Raw genomic sequence first — 16666 nt, forward strand, 5'->3', positions numbered from 1 at the left:
CGGCAACAATGGTGGCCAGATTTTGGTTGGTTGGTAGGTAGGAGGTACGTGCTGTGAATCGAACCTGCGTTAATTGAGGGTCTTTAATGGCCATTGTCGACTTGTATGGTGATCGACTGCAGTGTGTACTGTGGAATACGTCATGAACTGCATCTAGCTTTCCTTGTGCCGGTGCAATTGCTCTTTGTTTGTGGCCTCTGAAGTACGTCCTTGTTGGTGATTGGCTTGTTTAGTTAGTGATGTTGCGATCAAAGCATGCTCGTATACTCGCTTATTTGCACCAGCAAAGAAAAGGAACAATGGCTGTGGCCATGGGGAACTTCGTCTCTCTCTCTCTCTCTCTCTCTCTTCTTTTGTTGGGCACATGGCATATTTGATGGGCCAAACAGGAATTCAAACTAAACTCTCTTCTCTCTTGAAACGAGCTTAACAGTGACCAGAATATGCACTTTGCACACGGTCAGTGGATGAACTGAGATGATATCCTGGTGGCTGGCTTGGAATCCAATCCATTTCAGGAGACTTCCGTAAACCTGCTGCCCTCCTGATTAGCCATCAAATAAGCGTAGTTTCCTCTCCTTTTCCTACACCCAGGTACATAAGAGGGCCTTCAATCTCTGCCTGAGCTTCTAGGGCAAATCCTTAGCATGAACAATTCTAAGGTCTACTTGGTCGTCTTTCTCGTTAGAGCGATATATGCGGGGTTACATATTACCTCCAAGGCTGCCCTCAATGGAGGCATGAGCGAATACGTGTTTGCGGTCTATAGACTGCTGTTTGCCACTCTATTCTTGGCACCCTTTGCATTTGTAGTCGAAAGGTACTTCTTTCTTCATTTTCTTGGACCTCTCCACTTTCTTAATTTTGTAATTGTTGAAGCTCCATAAATATTTTGTAGGAGAACCGCCCCACCTCTTCCATTTAAGCTCTGCTTCAAAATATTCCTACTTTCTTTATTTGGGTAAGTTTTGTCCTTTTCTTTCATCGAAATTTTGTATTAGATTTTATTAGTTATCACATTAATTACCATAAAGAACATGGCTCGCCGTTTGTGCTGCATCCGGTCCACCTGTTTGCAACTTTTATTGGTTTTCTTATGTTCGCCATGGTTGCATGTGTCCAAACATTTGGATTAGTTCGGCAACACATTACAAGCTTTAAACATTTGTCTGACCCACATATGAATGAGCTATTCACATCCTTTAAATAAAAAGCTCGCATGCATAAAATCCACATCTATACATCCATCTCTGCTAAATTTACATGATTGTTCACTTAAACGAGTCAAAACCATTAAATGATGGCAAGCTATTCAAGAAGGCATATTTGATCTGTTTAATAAATATTCATCCCCTTCTTTATAATTCAACTGTTTCATCAATGATCACTTCTTAATCCGGGATGCTATAATTTTTTGTCGCATTGATGTATTTGTTCCTCATTTGCAATAAAGATTTGGACTCTCCCTATTCCATTAAAAATCAAAATCTTCAATTAGTTGCTATTCCACAACAAGGTTTGAACTTCAGAACACCCAAGCAAGTGACACATCTTTGCACCCTTCTCTTGCCCTCTATGTGCAAGTCAAGAAGGAATCTATTGGTCATCTATTTGTTTCGTGCAATTTTACTTTGACAATTTGGTGTCAGATTACGAGCAAAATTGGTCTACAATTTAATCAAAAAATGGTCTTGTGGCTTTGGGAGAAGGATAATTCCCAACTTCCTCTGATGCTTGGATTCAAAGCTTGGTTTACCATTGTGGTGTGGGTTTGTTGGATCATTTGGAACGAGCGGAATAGAAGAATTTTTAGATTTGAGGCATATCTTCCAAATGCTGTGTTTAGCTTTTTTGTTTTTGCGTTTGAAGGTTGGTTCTCTTCAAACAAATGGAATGGGTAGACTTTATCAGATCTTGGTGGCCTTTGTTGCGGCCAATCGCCTCGTCGCCCGATCGCCGGGAAGCGTGCACCTGCAAAAGGAAGTCCGCACTGACCGGAGGCGGCTCCGGCGGGGACCCTCCGACGGTCAAGTCAGAGAGGTGACTGGGCAACAGTGAAATGCAGACAGAGAGCTCTGAGAAGGAGAGAGGGAGAGGGAGAGAGGAGCGAGCCTGCGTATGTGGGAGAGACGGGCGGATCGATCGATCCCTCGCACTGTTGCCTTCCCCGGTTTATATAGTGGAGCACAGTATGGCGCCATCATTAATGGCGCGGACAAGTGAGGAACTGTCAACTCACTGTAGACTGTCAGAGCCGCCGTGAAAATGTCATGTCGCCGTGTAGCCGTCTAATCACCAAGGTTGACCCGGCTCTCGGCGGGACAATGCCCCTAGGTAACTGTGCCGCATGTCCGTGTCAGAGCTGACAACGTCTGGCGGCCGTACGGTGGTTGGTGGAGTCGGCCGACCCAAGGTCGGTGGCCAGCAGAGTGGCGTCGGACTCCTCCGTCGGTCGGCGAGCTTCATGTGGGTCGGCTACCGGACCTCTGGGTTTAGTCGGTCGGGAATGGACCGTGGAATGGCCGCAGTTAGCCGCTGATGGCGTCCGTCGGCCTGTCGCCCGACTTACGATCGGCCAGTCAGAGTCGTCCGTCGGGCCGTTGGTTAGTCGGTCGGGCTGCCAGCCGGTCGGGCCCTCCGATAGTCGGTCGGGTGGTCGGGCCGCCAGCCGGTCGGGCCCTCCGATAGTCGGTCGGTCGGTCGGTGGGTATCCCTCAACAGCCTTCAAAAACTCTTAAGTAGTTATGAAATTGGTCTGTAAGTTCTCCACCTGTATTTTTTTTTTTTCTGTTGGTCGAATCAGAATCACTCCCCAGTCTCTCCCTTAAACTCCCCCGTCTCCTCTTCCAACACTCCGGATTTTAGTTGTCCGATCCTCTATGGATGGCTAAAAGGCCTGTTTTGGTATTTCGACTCCTGTACATACCTTGATTTAATAAACCTGCGTGGCCTGCCCTCCCAACTTTCATAAAAAAGAATAACTATTATCTTTCTTATAAATATTTTTGATAAATAGATTAGGATAGTAATGTCACACGATTGATTTCGCTTGATGCCTCTGCAACTAAAGAAATTATTAGTGACAAAAAATTTGACAATAAAAAAAATTCCATCACTAGAAGTATAACTTTGGTGACGAAATTAACTTTTGTCATGCTACTAGAGTTAGTAAATTTTTTTTATAATGAAATCATATTTATCAGAAAAATATGTCACTAAATATTTGATGCCAATTTCTGTATGGAAGAATTTTTTGTGATGATCTTTACTATATTATGACAAAATTTATCATCACTGAAATTACTAAATTTCATAATGAAATATCTTGGGCTACTAAATATTTCTACTTTTAGAGACTTAAATTTTTCATTACGTATTTTTATTTTATTTATAAAAAATAAAAATAATCAAATTAATTTCATGACAAAATTAATAGTCTCACCAAACATCATGCACCAATTTTCTCCATATGGAGGACATTTTTTACGACAATTCTTACTATATTCTGACAAAGTTTATTATTAGCAAGAATTTGCAAATTTTATGATGAAATATCTTCAGTTACTAAATATCTATGCTTTTGGTGATTTATAAATTTCTTATATATCATCCATTCTTATTTTATTTTTAAAAATTTAGAAATTAGTTATGTCTCCCGTTCATGATGAAAATAATAGCATCACCAATGATTGTAAATTTTGTGACAATAGTAAAGTTTCATTACCAAACTATTGGCAGTAATTTTAAGTAATGAAATTTATTTTCATAGAAAAATTATATTGTCACAAGTATGACGTGAATTTCACATAGTTTTGAGAAATTTTTTGTATGAAGATTTTTGTTATATGCTAACAAAATTTTGCTCACACAATTCTTGATAAAAACTATTATATCACTAAATATTATTGTAATTATCATTCAAAATACATGAAAATTAATTATCTATTGCTATTGTTGATGACAATTACATTACCAATATTTGCAATTTGTTCATGAAAACTAAGATTTGTTAATAATTAATGTTATTGTTCTACATTTTTTAGGTACAAAAATTATATTCATGAAAAAATTTGTCACCATATATAAATATGATTTCAAAAATTATAGTAACTAAATAATAATCTAATATTTAAATATTAAACTTATTTCTACTCCACTTCAGCTAAGATTCAGATCATTGATCTAACCTAACTTGAATTAAAAGAATATTAAAAATTAAATTATTTAAAGTATATTAAAGGTTTTCAATATTAAATACCGTTATTACTTTTTAATTGTAGTATGAATAAAATAATCATGAGTTACTTATTTTTAACGAAATTTAAAGTTATATACAAATATTGGAATATGTGAGTTATTGATATTTCAATAATATTTTAAACAAAATTTCAAAATATTGTAAAGAATACAATAAAGTTAGTCATTTTTTTATCAAAAGGAAGAGAATTAAACTTTATATTAAAGAACTAATTACTAAAATATATTCTAAATGAGCATATTCTTATCATATGAATAATTTCGAATTCATATAATAAATCATAATTATATGTTAAAAGTTCATATTATCATAGTAGTTGAGTAGTTAATTTTGAAGGATCCTCAAATTCAATTTGGACCATTTCGACTACTATAAATAGAGTTGGATGGAATCTAGGAGCAAGGTTTGCTATATTAAAAAGTTGAATTAAGTGCCAAACTTTAAGAGGTCACAAGTTGATCATATAATGCTGGATTGAGATGATTCTTTTTGGAAATTGATTTTTTTTTAAAGATCTACAACTTTATGTCAGCCTCCGATGGCCCCAAAATTTCATCATTTGGGCGTCAAACCAAGCTGGTAAAATCCAAACTTTCCTTTCAAGAAAAGATCTTGATGGGAGGTTATTTTTCAATCCATGCAGAGTTAGGTAGAATAATATCAGAAAAAGTTAATATAAAAATCGAGATCTATCTCATATAAGATTTTATCTTTTTTTTATAATTTTTATATTAACCATTTTTTTTAGAAACTTAGTCCTATTTGAACTAGAAGAGGAAAGTGAAACGAATTGTTCAAGAGGAGATGTCTTTCTAGAAAATATAAAGAAGAAGCCCACTCAAATTGTATAAGAGGACCTTACTATTATAAATAGATGCTATCTACCTCAGCTTTTAATGGTGGAGTGTTAATCAAATAAAAAAAATTAAGCTCTACTTTCATAATTCTTCCATCTTTTTCTTCTTCTTTGAAAGATTTGAGTTGAGAGGGTTTGAAATTTTTTTTTTCTTCCTGATCAGATCAAGTTGATATCATAGTCAAGTTTCTCTACATCTATGGAAGTAAATTAGTATTAGAATGTTAGTCCTCTAGATTTGTAGGGGCCTTAATTCATGTCTAGATGCGCTAGCAATACAAGCAATCAGGTGAAGAATTATTTGTGCTTAGAGTACATCAAAGGGTAAAGATCAATATGGCTACTAATTCTTCCTCGATGGATGATAAGATGAAAGGACATCTTGCATAATTAGAGGAGAAGATTGCCCAACTCATCGAAATCGTCTCTAGATCAATATTACCTTTAATGCAAGTACAAGCATCAATAACTCCTATTGTGAAGCTATCTCTTACATTTGAAGATAAAAATTCTTCATCCAGTGAGGAGGATATACAATCTAGAGATATAAAAAATCTCTCTTCAACCATTTAAAGTTGAAACTTGAATCGAGATCCTCATATATAATAAGACTATTTGATCTAGATGGATCATTAGACTCGATGTGGATTACTTTGATCACTGTGGATATCCAGAAGGATCACTAAACTCAATGTAGATCATGTTAGTTACTATAAGAAGAGCTAGATAGAATTTAGAAGTAAGATCTACCATATTCAGAAGTCAAATCGCATGCCAAACTTTAGAAGGCCATAACGTAGTCATACGATATCCCATTAAAATATTTTTTTTTTGTTGAAATTGGTTATCTTTTTGAGATTTATAACTTTAGGTCAAACTTTAAAGAGGCTAAATTAGATCAAAATTTGATTATTTGAGCCTTAAAATAGTCTAGTCAAACCAAAATTTTTATTTTTAAAAAATACTTTGACCTTGAGTTATCTTTCAATTTGAGAAGAATTAGATGAAGCGATAGCAGATAAAGTTGATGTAGAAATCGAGATTTATCTTCTATATAATTTTAGTATTTTTTCATAATTTTTTATATTCCAATCTTATTTAAGCTAGAAAAAAGAGTCTAACCTAATTTCTTCCATGGTGGACATCCTTCTAAAAAATAAAAAGAGAAATCCAATCTGAATTGTACAAAGACGAACCTCACTATTATAAATAGGGGTTATGTACCTTTAGTTTATAGAATAGAGATCGAATTAATCAATGAAAGAAAGAGAATCTAAACCCTACTTTTACAATTATTTCATCATTTTTTTAAGAAATTTGAGTAGAGCAGATTGAAGCAAATCTTTTTTCTCCCTGATTGGATCAAGTTAGTATTAGAGTTTTGATCTTTTATATCTATGGGAGTTTCAAATGTGCGAGTAAAACAAGTAGTTTGGAGAAAGGCTATTTGTGCTTAAAGTACATCAAAGGACAAAAAATAAGTATGGTGGCTAAATCTACCTCGATGGTTGATGAGATGAAATAATGTCTCACACAATTAGAGGAAAAGATCGTCCAATTCATCCAGACCATGTTTCAATGGGCGACACCTTCAAAACAAGTACCAGCAACTCTTGTAGTGAAGTTGTCTCCTACGTCTAGAGAGTAAGATTTATCATCTTGCAAGAAAGATCAAAGTTGAAAATTGTCTTCACAAAAAGCCAAGTGATTCAGCCACGAGGCATGGAAGCAAGCATTTCTTACCTTCAGTTCTGATTCAGTAGGAGCAAAATCTCCTAAACAAGGAGAGCTCTGATCTAGGTAGATCATTAGACTCTTTGTAGACCACTTTGACCAGTATGGATATCCAAAAGGCTCAATAGACTCGATATCAATTATTTTTGCCATTACAAGGACTCGATGTGGATCACGTTGGTTGTTATGAGGAGGGCTAGATAGAATCTAGAAGCAAGATCCACTATATCATGAAGTCAAATCGTATGCTAAATTTCAGAAGACCATAACTTGATCACATAATATCTGATTGAGATAATTTTTTTTTGACATTGAGTATTTTTAAGGTCTACAACTTTAGGCTAGTCCTCAAGAGGGCTAAATCAGGTCAAAATTTTATTATTTGAACTTTCAAAATGGACAAATCGAACCAAAACTTTTTTTTTTAGGAAAGACTTTGGTCTGAGATTATCCTCTAATCCATGAAGAACTAGATGGAGTGATAGAAGATAAAGTTGATTAAAAGTTGAGATCCATTTTCTATAAAATTTTAGACAAAAGTATACAAATAGCCCCTCAACTTTTTTAAATTGTGCTCCGATACCCCTCAACTAAAAACCTTATAGTTGAGGTTTCTTAACTAGTAATATGTGGGCTCCGAAGCCCTTCCATCAACTCTGTTCGTTAGTTTGTTAATGTGAGTTTATTTTAATCCCTAAAATCAACCAAAAATAATATTTTAATATTTTTTAAATATTTTTTAATCAATCGCTGGACTGATGGGTGGTGCAGTAGTAGGGTGCGTCCCCTGTTCTCAGCACCGGAGGACCTCTGCATGGCTCCCTACCACCTGATGGAACACCTCCCTCACTTGCCTCTCCAGTGGCCCCAACCCCTCCTCCAGCCTTCGGCACACCTCTACCAGCTCTGCCGCCACCACCTCCACCCTCTCTCTCTCCAGCAATGCCCCACCTCCTCCACCTCCATCTCCATCGATGGCCTCCTCCACGACATCCATCAGCCCCCTTCTGCACCTCTCAACCTCTTGCATCTCCACCAGTAGCCCCACCATCACCTTTCGATCCCTCCGCCACCACTCCTCCATGATCCTTTCCTGCAAGCCCACCATCGCCACTGCCTACGGTAGATGCCGCGACGACATCATGGTGTTAGATGTATGTCCTAAAAGCCAATATGGCTGACATATTATAATAAATCTAGGACATAATTTTATACTTAATTCATTGATTTGATCAATAAAAGGTAAATTTATTTTTCATTCAAGTATGATGTGTCCTTGAATCATCCATGAAATTAATATTTTGATATATATTTTTAAAGTATCGAGAATTAGAGAGATATATATATATATATATTCTTAAATACTTTCGATCATAGTATCATTGTGAGAATGATGATCAATCTAGATAGACCGACACACAGATCGCTTCCTTCAGGATAGATGAGTCTCTGGTCTATAGTATACAGACACTGAGTGACGAGTACAGATAGTTGTTAGAGAATAATTAGTATTGAGTATGACCATATGAGAGATCACTTAAATTTTTACTCGATCATCAGTGATTGTCTTGATGCTGTAGTTGTGTGAATAATTTTTTGACCTACGACAGTATGATCGCTCACAGTGAGACTGCTGAAGTTTGACTAATATATAAACATGATCTCAATAAGTTCTTATAGTGGATGTTGGTGATAATTGATCCACTGTAGGAGTAGGATGCGTATCTAGATAGAATCTATCGATCTTGATAGAGAGTAGTCTTATGAGATTTGAGAGGTTAAGTTTGAGAATCTGTGGCCACAGCAGTGTGATTGGTGAAAAAAATTTTTATAAGGATCACAATTAGATTTGAGCTGATCGAATCTATCATATGACTGATGATGAGATTTGATGATTTATCTATGACCTATCATCTAGTCGGGACTCATGATAGAGGGACTGAATCACATGTTAACTACACATTGAGATTTTTTTTCGATTCTACTGGATTGTCACTACATATTGCTAGGTGTTACTGGTAGATTGTGAGAGCTCACTAGTGTTGCTCAGGATCGATAATCTTTGATGAGTTAGAGTGAAACTGTTCTAACCCATTGAAAAGAGTTTCGATGATACTTTGATAGAGATCATTGTATATCTCTCTGCCAGATAGAATTGAACCTAGGGGGTCACACAATAAAGGAATTAGATCTGAAATAAGTAATCAGACTTATAAAGTTTCAATTGGGTTTAGAAAAATCTTATTGGGTTCAGGATAACCTTGTTAGCACATGATTGAACTCAATTTTTTTTTTTATATTTGAAATTTTTATTTGATAAAATTAATTTAAGTTAATTATCTACTAATAATCTAAATAAATTAGATTTATTGAGTTTTAATTGTTAGGTGCCTAAAGTTTTGGATCAAATAAATTAAGCGTTCAAATCTTTAATCAATTTTCTGGATAGTTTTGATTGGACGCCACTTGATTTGATCAAGTTGGGCATGCACACACTAGAGAGAGTGTGTGGACCTAATTGGGGCATCCCATGGCAACTATGTGGTGTATGTATTTGTGAGTTCTAGGGCTCCAAAAGTTGGTACCTAAAGGATCTCCTAAAGAAGATCAAATAACTAAAGGAATAAGGATTCCTAATGCAAGTAGAATTTGTATTAAGTGGTATTTTGATTTTGAATAAGATTCAAACCTTATGCGTATTTAAAGGAGCCTTCCCTAAGGCTCCTAAGCATTGAATTCCAACAGCCCATGTCTCCCTCAGAAGCTCTCCATGCCCCCTCTTTCTTCTCCCTCTCTTCTCCCCTTAAGGTCCTAATGCCCAAGGGTATTGGGTGACCCATATCTCCACACCCAAAAAGAGCTTGGGCATCCCCTTACTTGCTGATTTTTAGGCCTTGATTGCTTCATAATCAAGGAAAGAAAAGCAAGAGAAGAAGAGAAAAAAAGATTAAGGAAAGGATCAAAGAGTTGATCGCGATCCAGGCTTCGTTCAGATTCGCAGGCTGATTATTCTTAAAAAAGAAAAATCAACACCAAAGAGGGCTGTTCCAGGCTGATCTTGAGTAGATACTCATAGAGGTCGGACACTTGCATGACTAAGAGAGAACCTACTCTTTTTCAGATTTAGTTTTGAAGAAAAAAATTATGAAATAGGTATGTGATTCGATCACATATTCAATTTCAGCACAAAATTCAGCATATATTCAATTTCAATATATGAAGTAGATTCTCGTATTCTATATTATATGCATGTATGATTTAGATTAAAAAAAAATTTAATCTTTTATTTTACTATATTATTTAGAAAAAAAAATTTAAAACATACATGCATGCCTCGACATGAAATTTCAATAGTGGTATCAGAGCCACGGATTTTATATATATGAAATTGACATACATATTTTGAAAAAAATTTTAAAATCTAATTTTTTTTTATGCTTGAGATATATAGATGATTGCTTTAAATCTAAAATTGATTTTAGATTTAATTTTTAGATCATATAGTTGATATATGTTAGCATGCATAGATCTAAATTTTGTTCTAGAATGATTTCTAGTTCACATTTATATAATATGTAGATGCATGCATAAATCTAAAAATTAATTTGATTTGATTTATGATTCATATATAAGATATATGATTGCATATTTAGGTCTGAAAATTATTTTTAATATGATTCATGATTTGTATATGAGATATATGACATCAAGTTAAGATCTGAATTTTTGTTTAGATATGAATTTTACATACGTATATGAGATATATGCTTGTATGTTAAATCTAAAAATTAGTTTTATGATTTAAAATTTATTTTTTATATAAAAAAATTTAGATATAAAATTTAATTTTAGAATCTGAAATTTGTGTTTATGCATGAGGATTTTAGTTATGAAAAAATTAGTCTTATGTTAATTTTTGATTTTTTCATAACTAAAATCAGATCATGTAATCAGGTTGCATCTAGTATTTTTGATTTGGATACAATGGGTGTAATTTGATTTAGTAATTGATCAAACCAAGTCAAGTATTGATTAAGATTAGATCAATTAAGTTATAAGATCAAGCAATTATTGTTGATCAAATCGATTGAATCCCATGTGTAGAATCAATTAACATAAGGACCTAATTCAGCTCGATGGCTTGAGCCTAATTCACTTAAGCTAACCTATTTGGACCAATTGATCTATTGGTATCTAAGATAAGTAATTGAGAGATGGTTATTTAATTAATTCTGTTCGCTGACCTGATCAATTTATTAGTATCTAAGAAAAATAATAGGGAGATCCCCATCGATCTTTACTTACCTGATCAATTTGAAAGATTGAGTTTTGAATAAAGTTGCTTGGCCGTTTGATTTAGCCCATACCAATTAGATTGATCATATGATGATCGATTAGATGAGACCTAAATCTAAACCTCCACGTAAATATTAAGTCCATAGGTCTTCCATCATTGTAGATGTGTGGACGTGCTACTGGTATTGATTGTTTTCGGCTAGTCACAGTGGTTCAATTATACCGGAAACATGCAACCACTCTATTAGCAAAGAATTGCTCCACGTAAGGATGGGGTTGGGTCTAATAACTGTTAGATGAGGGATCCAATGACGATTTTGCATCTGCTTGCGAGTAGTGAGTCTGACTTAACTAAGGAGTGTGGTCAATAACTATTAGATGAGTCCACATAACTTAGAAACTAAGTCACTACAATATGCTTAGAGAAGCATCTGGATAAAAAATTATTCATGCATCGATATACGTGTTATCAATAACTGTTAGATGAGGTATATGGCATCAGTGGGACCACAGCATCACTAGGAATCCAGTTATCACATCAAGATTTTTGTTTTCCACTTGAAGAGTGGAGGGATATGAAAAATTAGTTTTGAATCTTCAAGTCCCTAGAAGCAAATATAAATTTAAAGTATAAAAGTCTAACTTGAATCTCTACTTTCGCAGTTAAATAATGTCAGCCTCAAATCCTCTAGCCTGCATCCTTAAATCCAATCATTTGATCGGAACAAACTATAAAGACTAGCTATGAAACTTTAGGATTGTCCTGACTTTTGAAAAATTAGGTTATATACTCAACCAAAAATCCTTAGTATTACCAAACCATCCTATTGCAGAGCAAAAAATTACTTATGAAAAGTGGATGGATGAAGATAGTCGGGTCAAGTGCTTTATGCTGGCATCCATGATAAATGAGTTGTAGAGCCAGCATGAGCATATACCCACTGTCAGAGCTATGATCACTCACCTAAATGAGTTATATGGTAAGCAGAGCTGTATAACGTGCTTCGAAGTGTCCAAGAGACTTTTCAATTTGAAGATGCGTGAAGAGCAGTCAGTCCATGAGTACTGTATGACAGTGATCAAGGATATCGAAGAGTTTGAAAAGCTCGAACTTGATATGTAAAAGGAATGCAGATGGATTTGATCCTTCAATCCCTTACTAGTTCATATACTCAATTTATTATAAATTTTTAAATGAACAAATTTGATTGCACCATACCCGAACTGGTAAACATGTTGGTAACTATAAAAAAAATCTTGAAGAGTTCAAGGGGCATTGTTCTTACTGTAGAGTGAACTTCTTCGATCAAGAGAAAGTCTGCTTGAAAGAAGAAGAATAAATTCACTAAGAAGCAGAAGAAAGAGGGCAAGCCAAAGAAGGATGTTTCAAAAAAGACTGAAGCAAAAGAAAAGTATTTCCATTGTGATATTGACAGCCACTAGAGGAGAAACTGTCCACTTTACCTAGAGAGCCTAAAAATAAAAAAAGATGATAAACCTTCAGAAGGTATGCTCTTAATTGAGTCTAACCTTATAGTTTCTTCTACTGCTAGTTGAGTATTGGACTCTACTTTGAGTGTCCATATATGTACCTCAATGCAGAGTCTCATAGAAAGTAGGAGGTTGAGAGAAAGTGACATGATCATTTGAGTCGGCAATGGAGCAAAAGTTGCTATAAAAGCCATTGATACTTATCCTCTTTGATTACTGTCAGGATTTAGATTAGATTTAAAAGGATTGTTATTTTATTTCAGTGGCTAGTCGAAATTTGATTTTCATGTTTGTGTTAGCACAGGATAGTTTTGAATTTAATTTCAATAAAGATTTTTGTTTCATTTATTTACAAAATAAATTGGTTACATATGATTTTTTAATTAACAGTCTATATTATTTACATATTAATGTGAATATGAATTTGAACGAGCAAATAATGAGTGTCGTAGATCAAAAGAGATTCAAAGACAAAATTAACCAAAAGTACCTGTGGCATCATAGACTGGGCCATATTGAAGAGGACATGGTAAACGAACTGAAAAGAGATGGGAACCTTGACTTTCTTGATCCAGAGTCGTACCTAGCTTGTGAATCTTATCTTCGAAAAAAAATGATCAAGTTATCCTTTATAGGATATGAAAAAAGGGCCATCGAGTTACTTGCCCTAGTACACACCGATGTGTGTGGATCATTTGATGTGCAGATCAGGGGTGGTTATAGCTACTTCATCATCTTTATCGATAATTTATCTCGATACAAAAATGTGTATCTGATGAAACACAAGTCTGAAGCCTTCAAAAGATTCAAAAAATTCAGAAATGAAGTAGAAAAATAAACAGACAAATCTATTAAGGTTCTTTGATCTGATCGAGGAGGTGAATACCTTAGTCAAAAATTTTTAAAATATTTTAAAGACAATGGCATAGTCTCTCAATGAACTCTTCCCAGAATATCTCAGCTCAATGGGGTATTCAAAAAGAGGAATAGGATCCTATTAGATATGGTCAGGTCCATGATGAGCATCATCGATTTACCCTTATATCTTTGGGGACATGCCTTATTAACTATAATTCACCTATTGAATAGGATTTAATCAAAATCTATTTCTACCACACCATATGAGATATGGTACTGTAAGAAGTTGAGTCTAGATTATCTTAAGACTTGGGGATGTCTGACCTATATCAAGAGACAAATGGTTGATAAATTAGAGGATAGATCTGTAATGGCTCATTTTATAGGATATCCAAAAGAATTAATGGGATACTACTACTTTCTACAAGATCACAATATGATTGTGAGTCAAAATATCATATTCTTAGAAAAATAATTTATCTAGGATGGTGACAGTGGGAGGTTAGTTGAGCTTGAAGAGATTTCTAAAGAGCAAAGAGCTATGGATCCTCAAAAACCTATTATTCATGAGCCAGTAGTTGATGTTGCTCTTCTACCTCATTGATCAAGTAGAATCTCCCATCCTCTTAAAAAATACATGGGCATGCTGAAAGAGGATGCAGAGGAAGCATTCCTTGTGGAAGTGGGGGTCATGGTGATGATCTTAGTACTTTTGACGAGGCGATGTTTGACATCGATTTTGAAAAATGGTTAGATACAATAAAGTTAAAGATCGACTCGATACACTCGAACTAAGTATGGACCTTAGTAGATCCATCTAAGGGTATAGTACCTATTGGGTGTAAATGGATCTATAAAAGAAAAATAAATACTGATGGTAAGGTAGAGACCAATAAAGCTAGACTCATGGTAAAATGTTATAGTCAGTGCAAGAGCATTGACTATCAGAAAATCTTCTCGTCCATAGCCATGTTGAAATTCATCCGCACTTTGTTTACTATTGCAGCTTATTATGATTATGAAATCTGGCAGATGGATGTGAAAACTGTTTTTCTGAATAAATATCTTGAGAAAGATATCTATATGAAGTAGCTTTTGGATTTCACATCTGGTGATGGTGATCATGAAGTCTGCAAGCTGCAAAGATCCATATACGGATTAATGCAAGCTTTTTAGAGTTGGAATCTTTATTTTGATGATGCAATCAAATCATTTGATTTCATCAAGAACGAAGAGGAACCTTGTGTATACAAAAGGATCAGTGGGACCGCAATAACATTCTTCATATTATACATAGATATATTTTTTTAATTAAAAATGATATTCTCATGCTGATCTCGGTCAAAAGATGGTTGTCCAAAAAATTCTCCATGAATGATTTTGGAGAAACACTCTATATTCTTGAAAAAAAAGTTTATTGGGATAGATCTAAAAGGATGCTAAGCCTATCACAAAAATAGTATAAAGAAGAGATGCTGAAAGGGTTCAGCATAGAAAACTCTAAAAGAGGACTTCTACCTCTTGAGCATAGGAGTATGCCATGCTATGTACTCGATCTGATATAGCTGTTGCTGTGAGTGTCATGAGCAGATATCAGTCGAATTCAGGCTAGGAGTGCTGGATTGTTGTGAATACATTCTTAAGTACTTAAGAAGCACTAAAAATTTGTTCATGATCTTTGGAGAATAGACAAAGTTAGGAGTGGGAAGATATACAGATGCTGATGATAGAATATCTACATCAGGGTGTATTCTTATGTAATGTTGATTCGGTATGTTGGATAGGTTCCAAATAATCAATCAATGGAAGCTAAGTACGCAATAGATGTGTTGGATAAAATTTGATTCTTTTGTTAGTTGCAGAACTGGATGTAATTAGATGCCATGATACTATACTACAAAGATAATGAGAGTCAAGGTCTCATCAGAAATTTAAACACATAGATCAACGGTATACGCGATTACCTCGAGTAAAAATACATAAAGGTGTGAAGAGTAAACTCTACAGATAACGTGATAGACCTACTGACAAAGTAATTGAACCAGCCAAAGATGAAAGTCCACCTCGAGAAGATGGGACTTAGATTAGTGGTCAATTGACTTTAGTTCAAATGAGAGATTGTTAGATGTATGTCCTAGACGTCAATATGGCTGACATATTGTAATAAATGTAGGACATAATTTTATGCTTAATTCATTGATTTGATTAATAAAGGGTAAGTTTATTTTTCATTCAAATACGATGTGTCCTTGAATTGTCTATGAAATTAATATTTCGATACATATTCTCAAAGTGTTGAGAATTAAAGACATATATATAATTCCTAAATGCTCTTGGTTATAGTATCATCATGAGGATGGTGATCGATCTGGATAGATCGATGTATAGATCATTTCCTTCAGATTAGATGAGTCTCTAGTCTACAGTGTAGAGATACTGAGTGACGAGTATGGCTAGTTATTAGAAAATAACTAGTACTGAGCATGACCATATAAGAGATCACTTGGATTTCTACTCGATCATCAGTGATTATCTTGATGCTGTAGTTATGTGAATGATCCTTTAATCTATGATGGTACGATTACTCACAGTGAGGCTGCTGAAGTTTGACTGACACATAAATATGATCTCAATGAGTCGTTGTAGTAGATGTTGGCGATAGTTGATCCACTGTAGGAGTAGGATACACATCTAGATGAAATTTATCGATCTTGATAGAGAAGAGCAGTCATATAGGATTTGAGAGGCTAAGTCTGAAAGTCTGTGACCACAGCAGTGTGGTTGGTGGAAAAAAGTTTCCATAAGGATCGTAATTAGACTTGAGCTGATCAAATCTATCACATGACTGATGATAAGATTTGACGATTTATCTATAACCTACCATCTAATCGGGACTCACGATAGAGATTAGGATTACTCAGGATCGATAATCCTTGATGAGTGGCACTGCTCCAATCCATTGAAAAGAGTTTCGATGATACTTTGATAGAAATCATTGTATATCTTACTACCAGATAGAATTAAATTTATAGGGTTACATAATAAAGAGATTAGACCTGAAATAAGTAATTGGGCTTATGAAGTCTTAATTGGATTTAAAGAAATCTTATTGGGTTCAGGATAACCTTACTAGCACATGGTTGAATCCAATTTTTTCATTATGTTTGAATTTT

The 16666-nt window shown here is 34.8% G+C and overlaps 1 protein-coding gene and 1 pseudogene across 1 annotated transcript in view; one reads left to right on the forward strand and one right to left on the reverse strand.

The window, feature by feature from the left end:
* Window positions 1–336: 336 nt before the first annotated feature.
* The window catches only part of LOC105038085 (WAT1-related protein At5g64700-like), a 44897-nt gene continuing 28567 nt past the window's right edge, over window positions 337–16666 (forward strand). The window contains exons 1-2 of the mRNA XM_073252272.1: window positions 337–820; window positions 899–961. Coding sequence (XP_073108373.1) covers window positions 648–820; window positions 899–961 — 236 coding nt within the window. The 5' untranslated portion in view covers window positions 337–647. The remainder of the gene's footprint in view (window positions 821–898; window positions 962–16666) is intronic.
* The window catches only part of LOC140854724 (protein ROH1A-like), an 11095-nt pseudogene continuing 2016 nt past the window's right edge, over window positions 7588–16666 (reverse strand).

This window comes from Elaeis guineensis, chromosome 1 (assembly GCF_000442705.2).
Source record: "Elaeis guineensis isolate ETL-2024a chromosome 1, EG11, whole genome shotgun sequence".
Taxonomy (NCBI): domain Eukaryota; kingdom Viridiplantae; phylum Streptophyta; class Magnoliopsida; order Arecales; family Arecaceae; genus Elaeis; species Elaeis guineensis.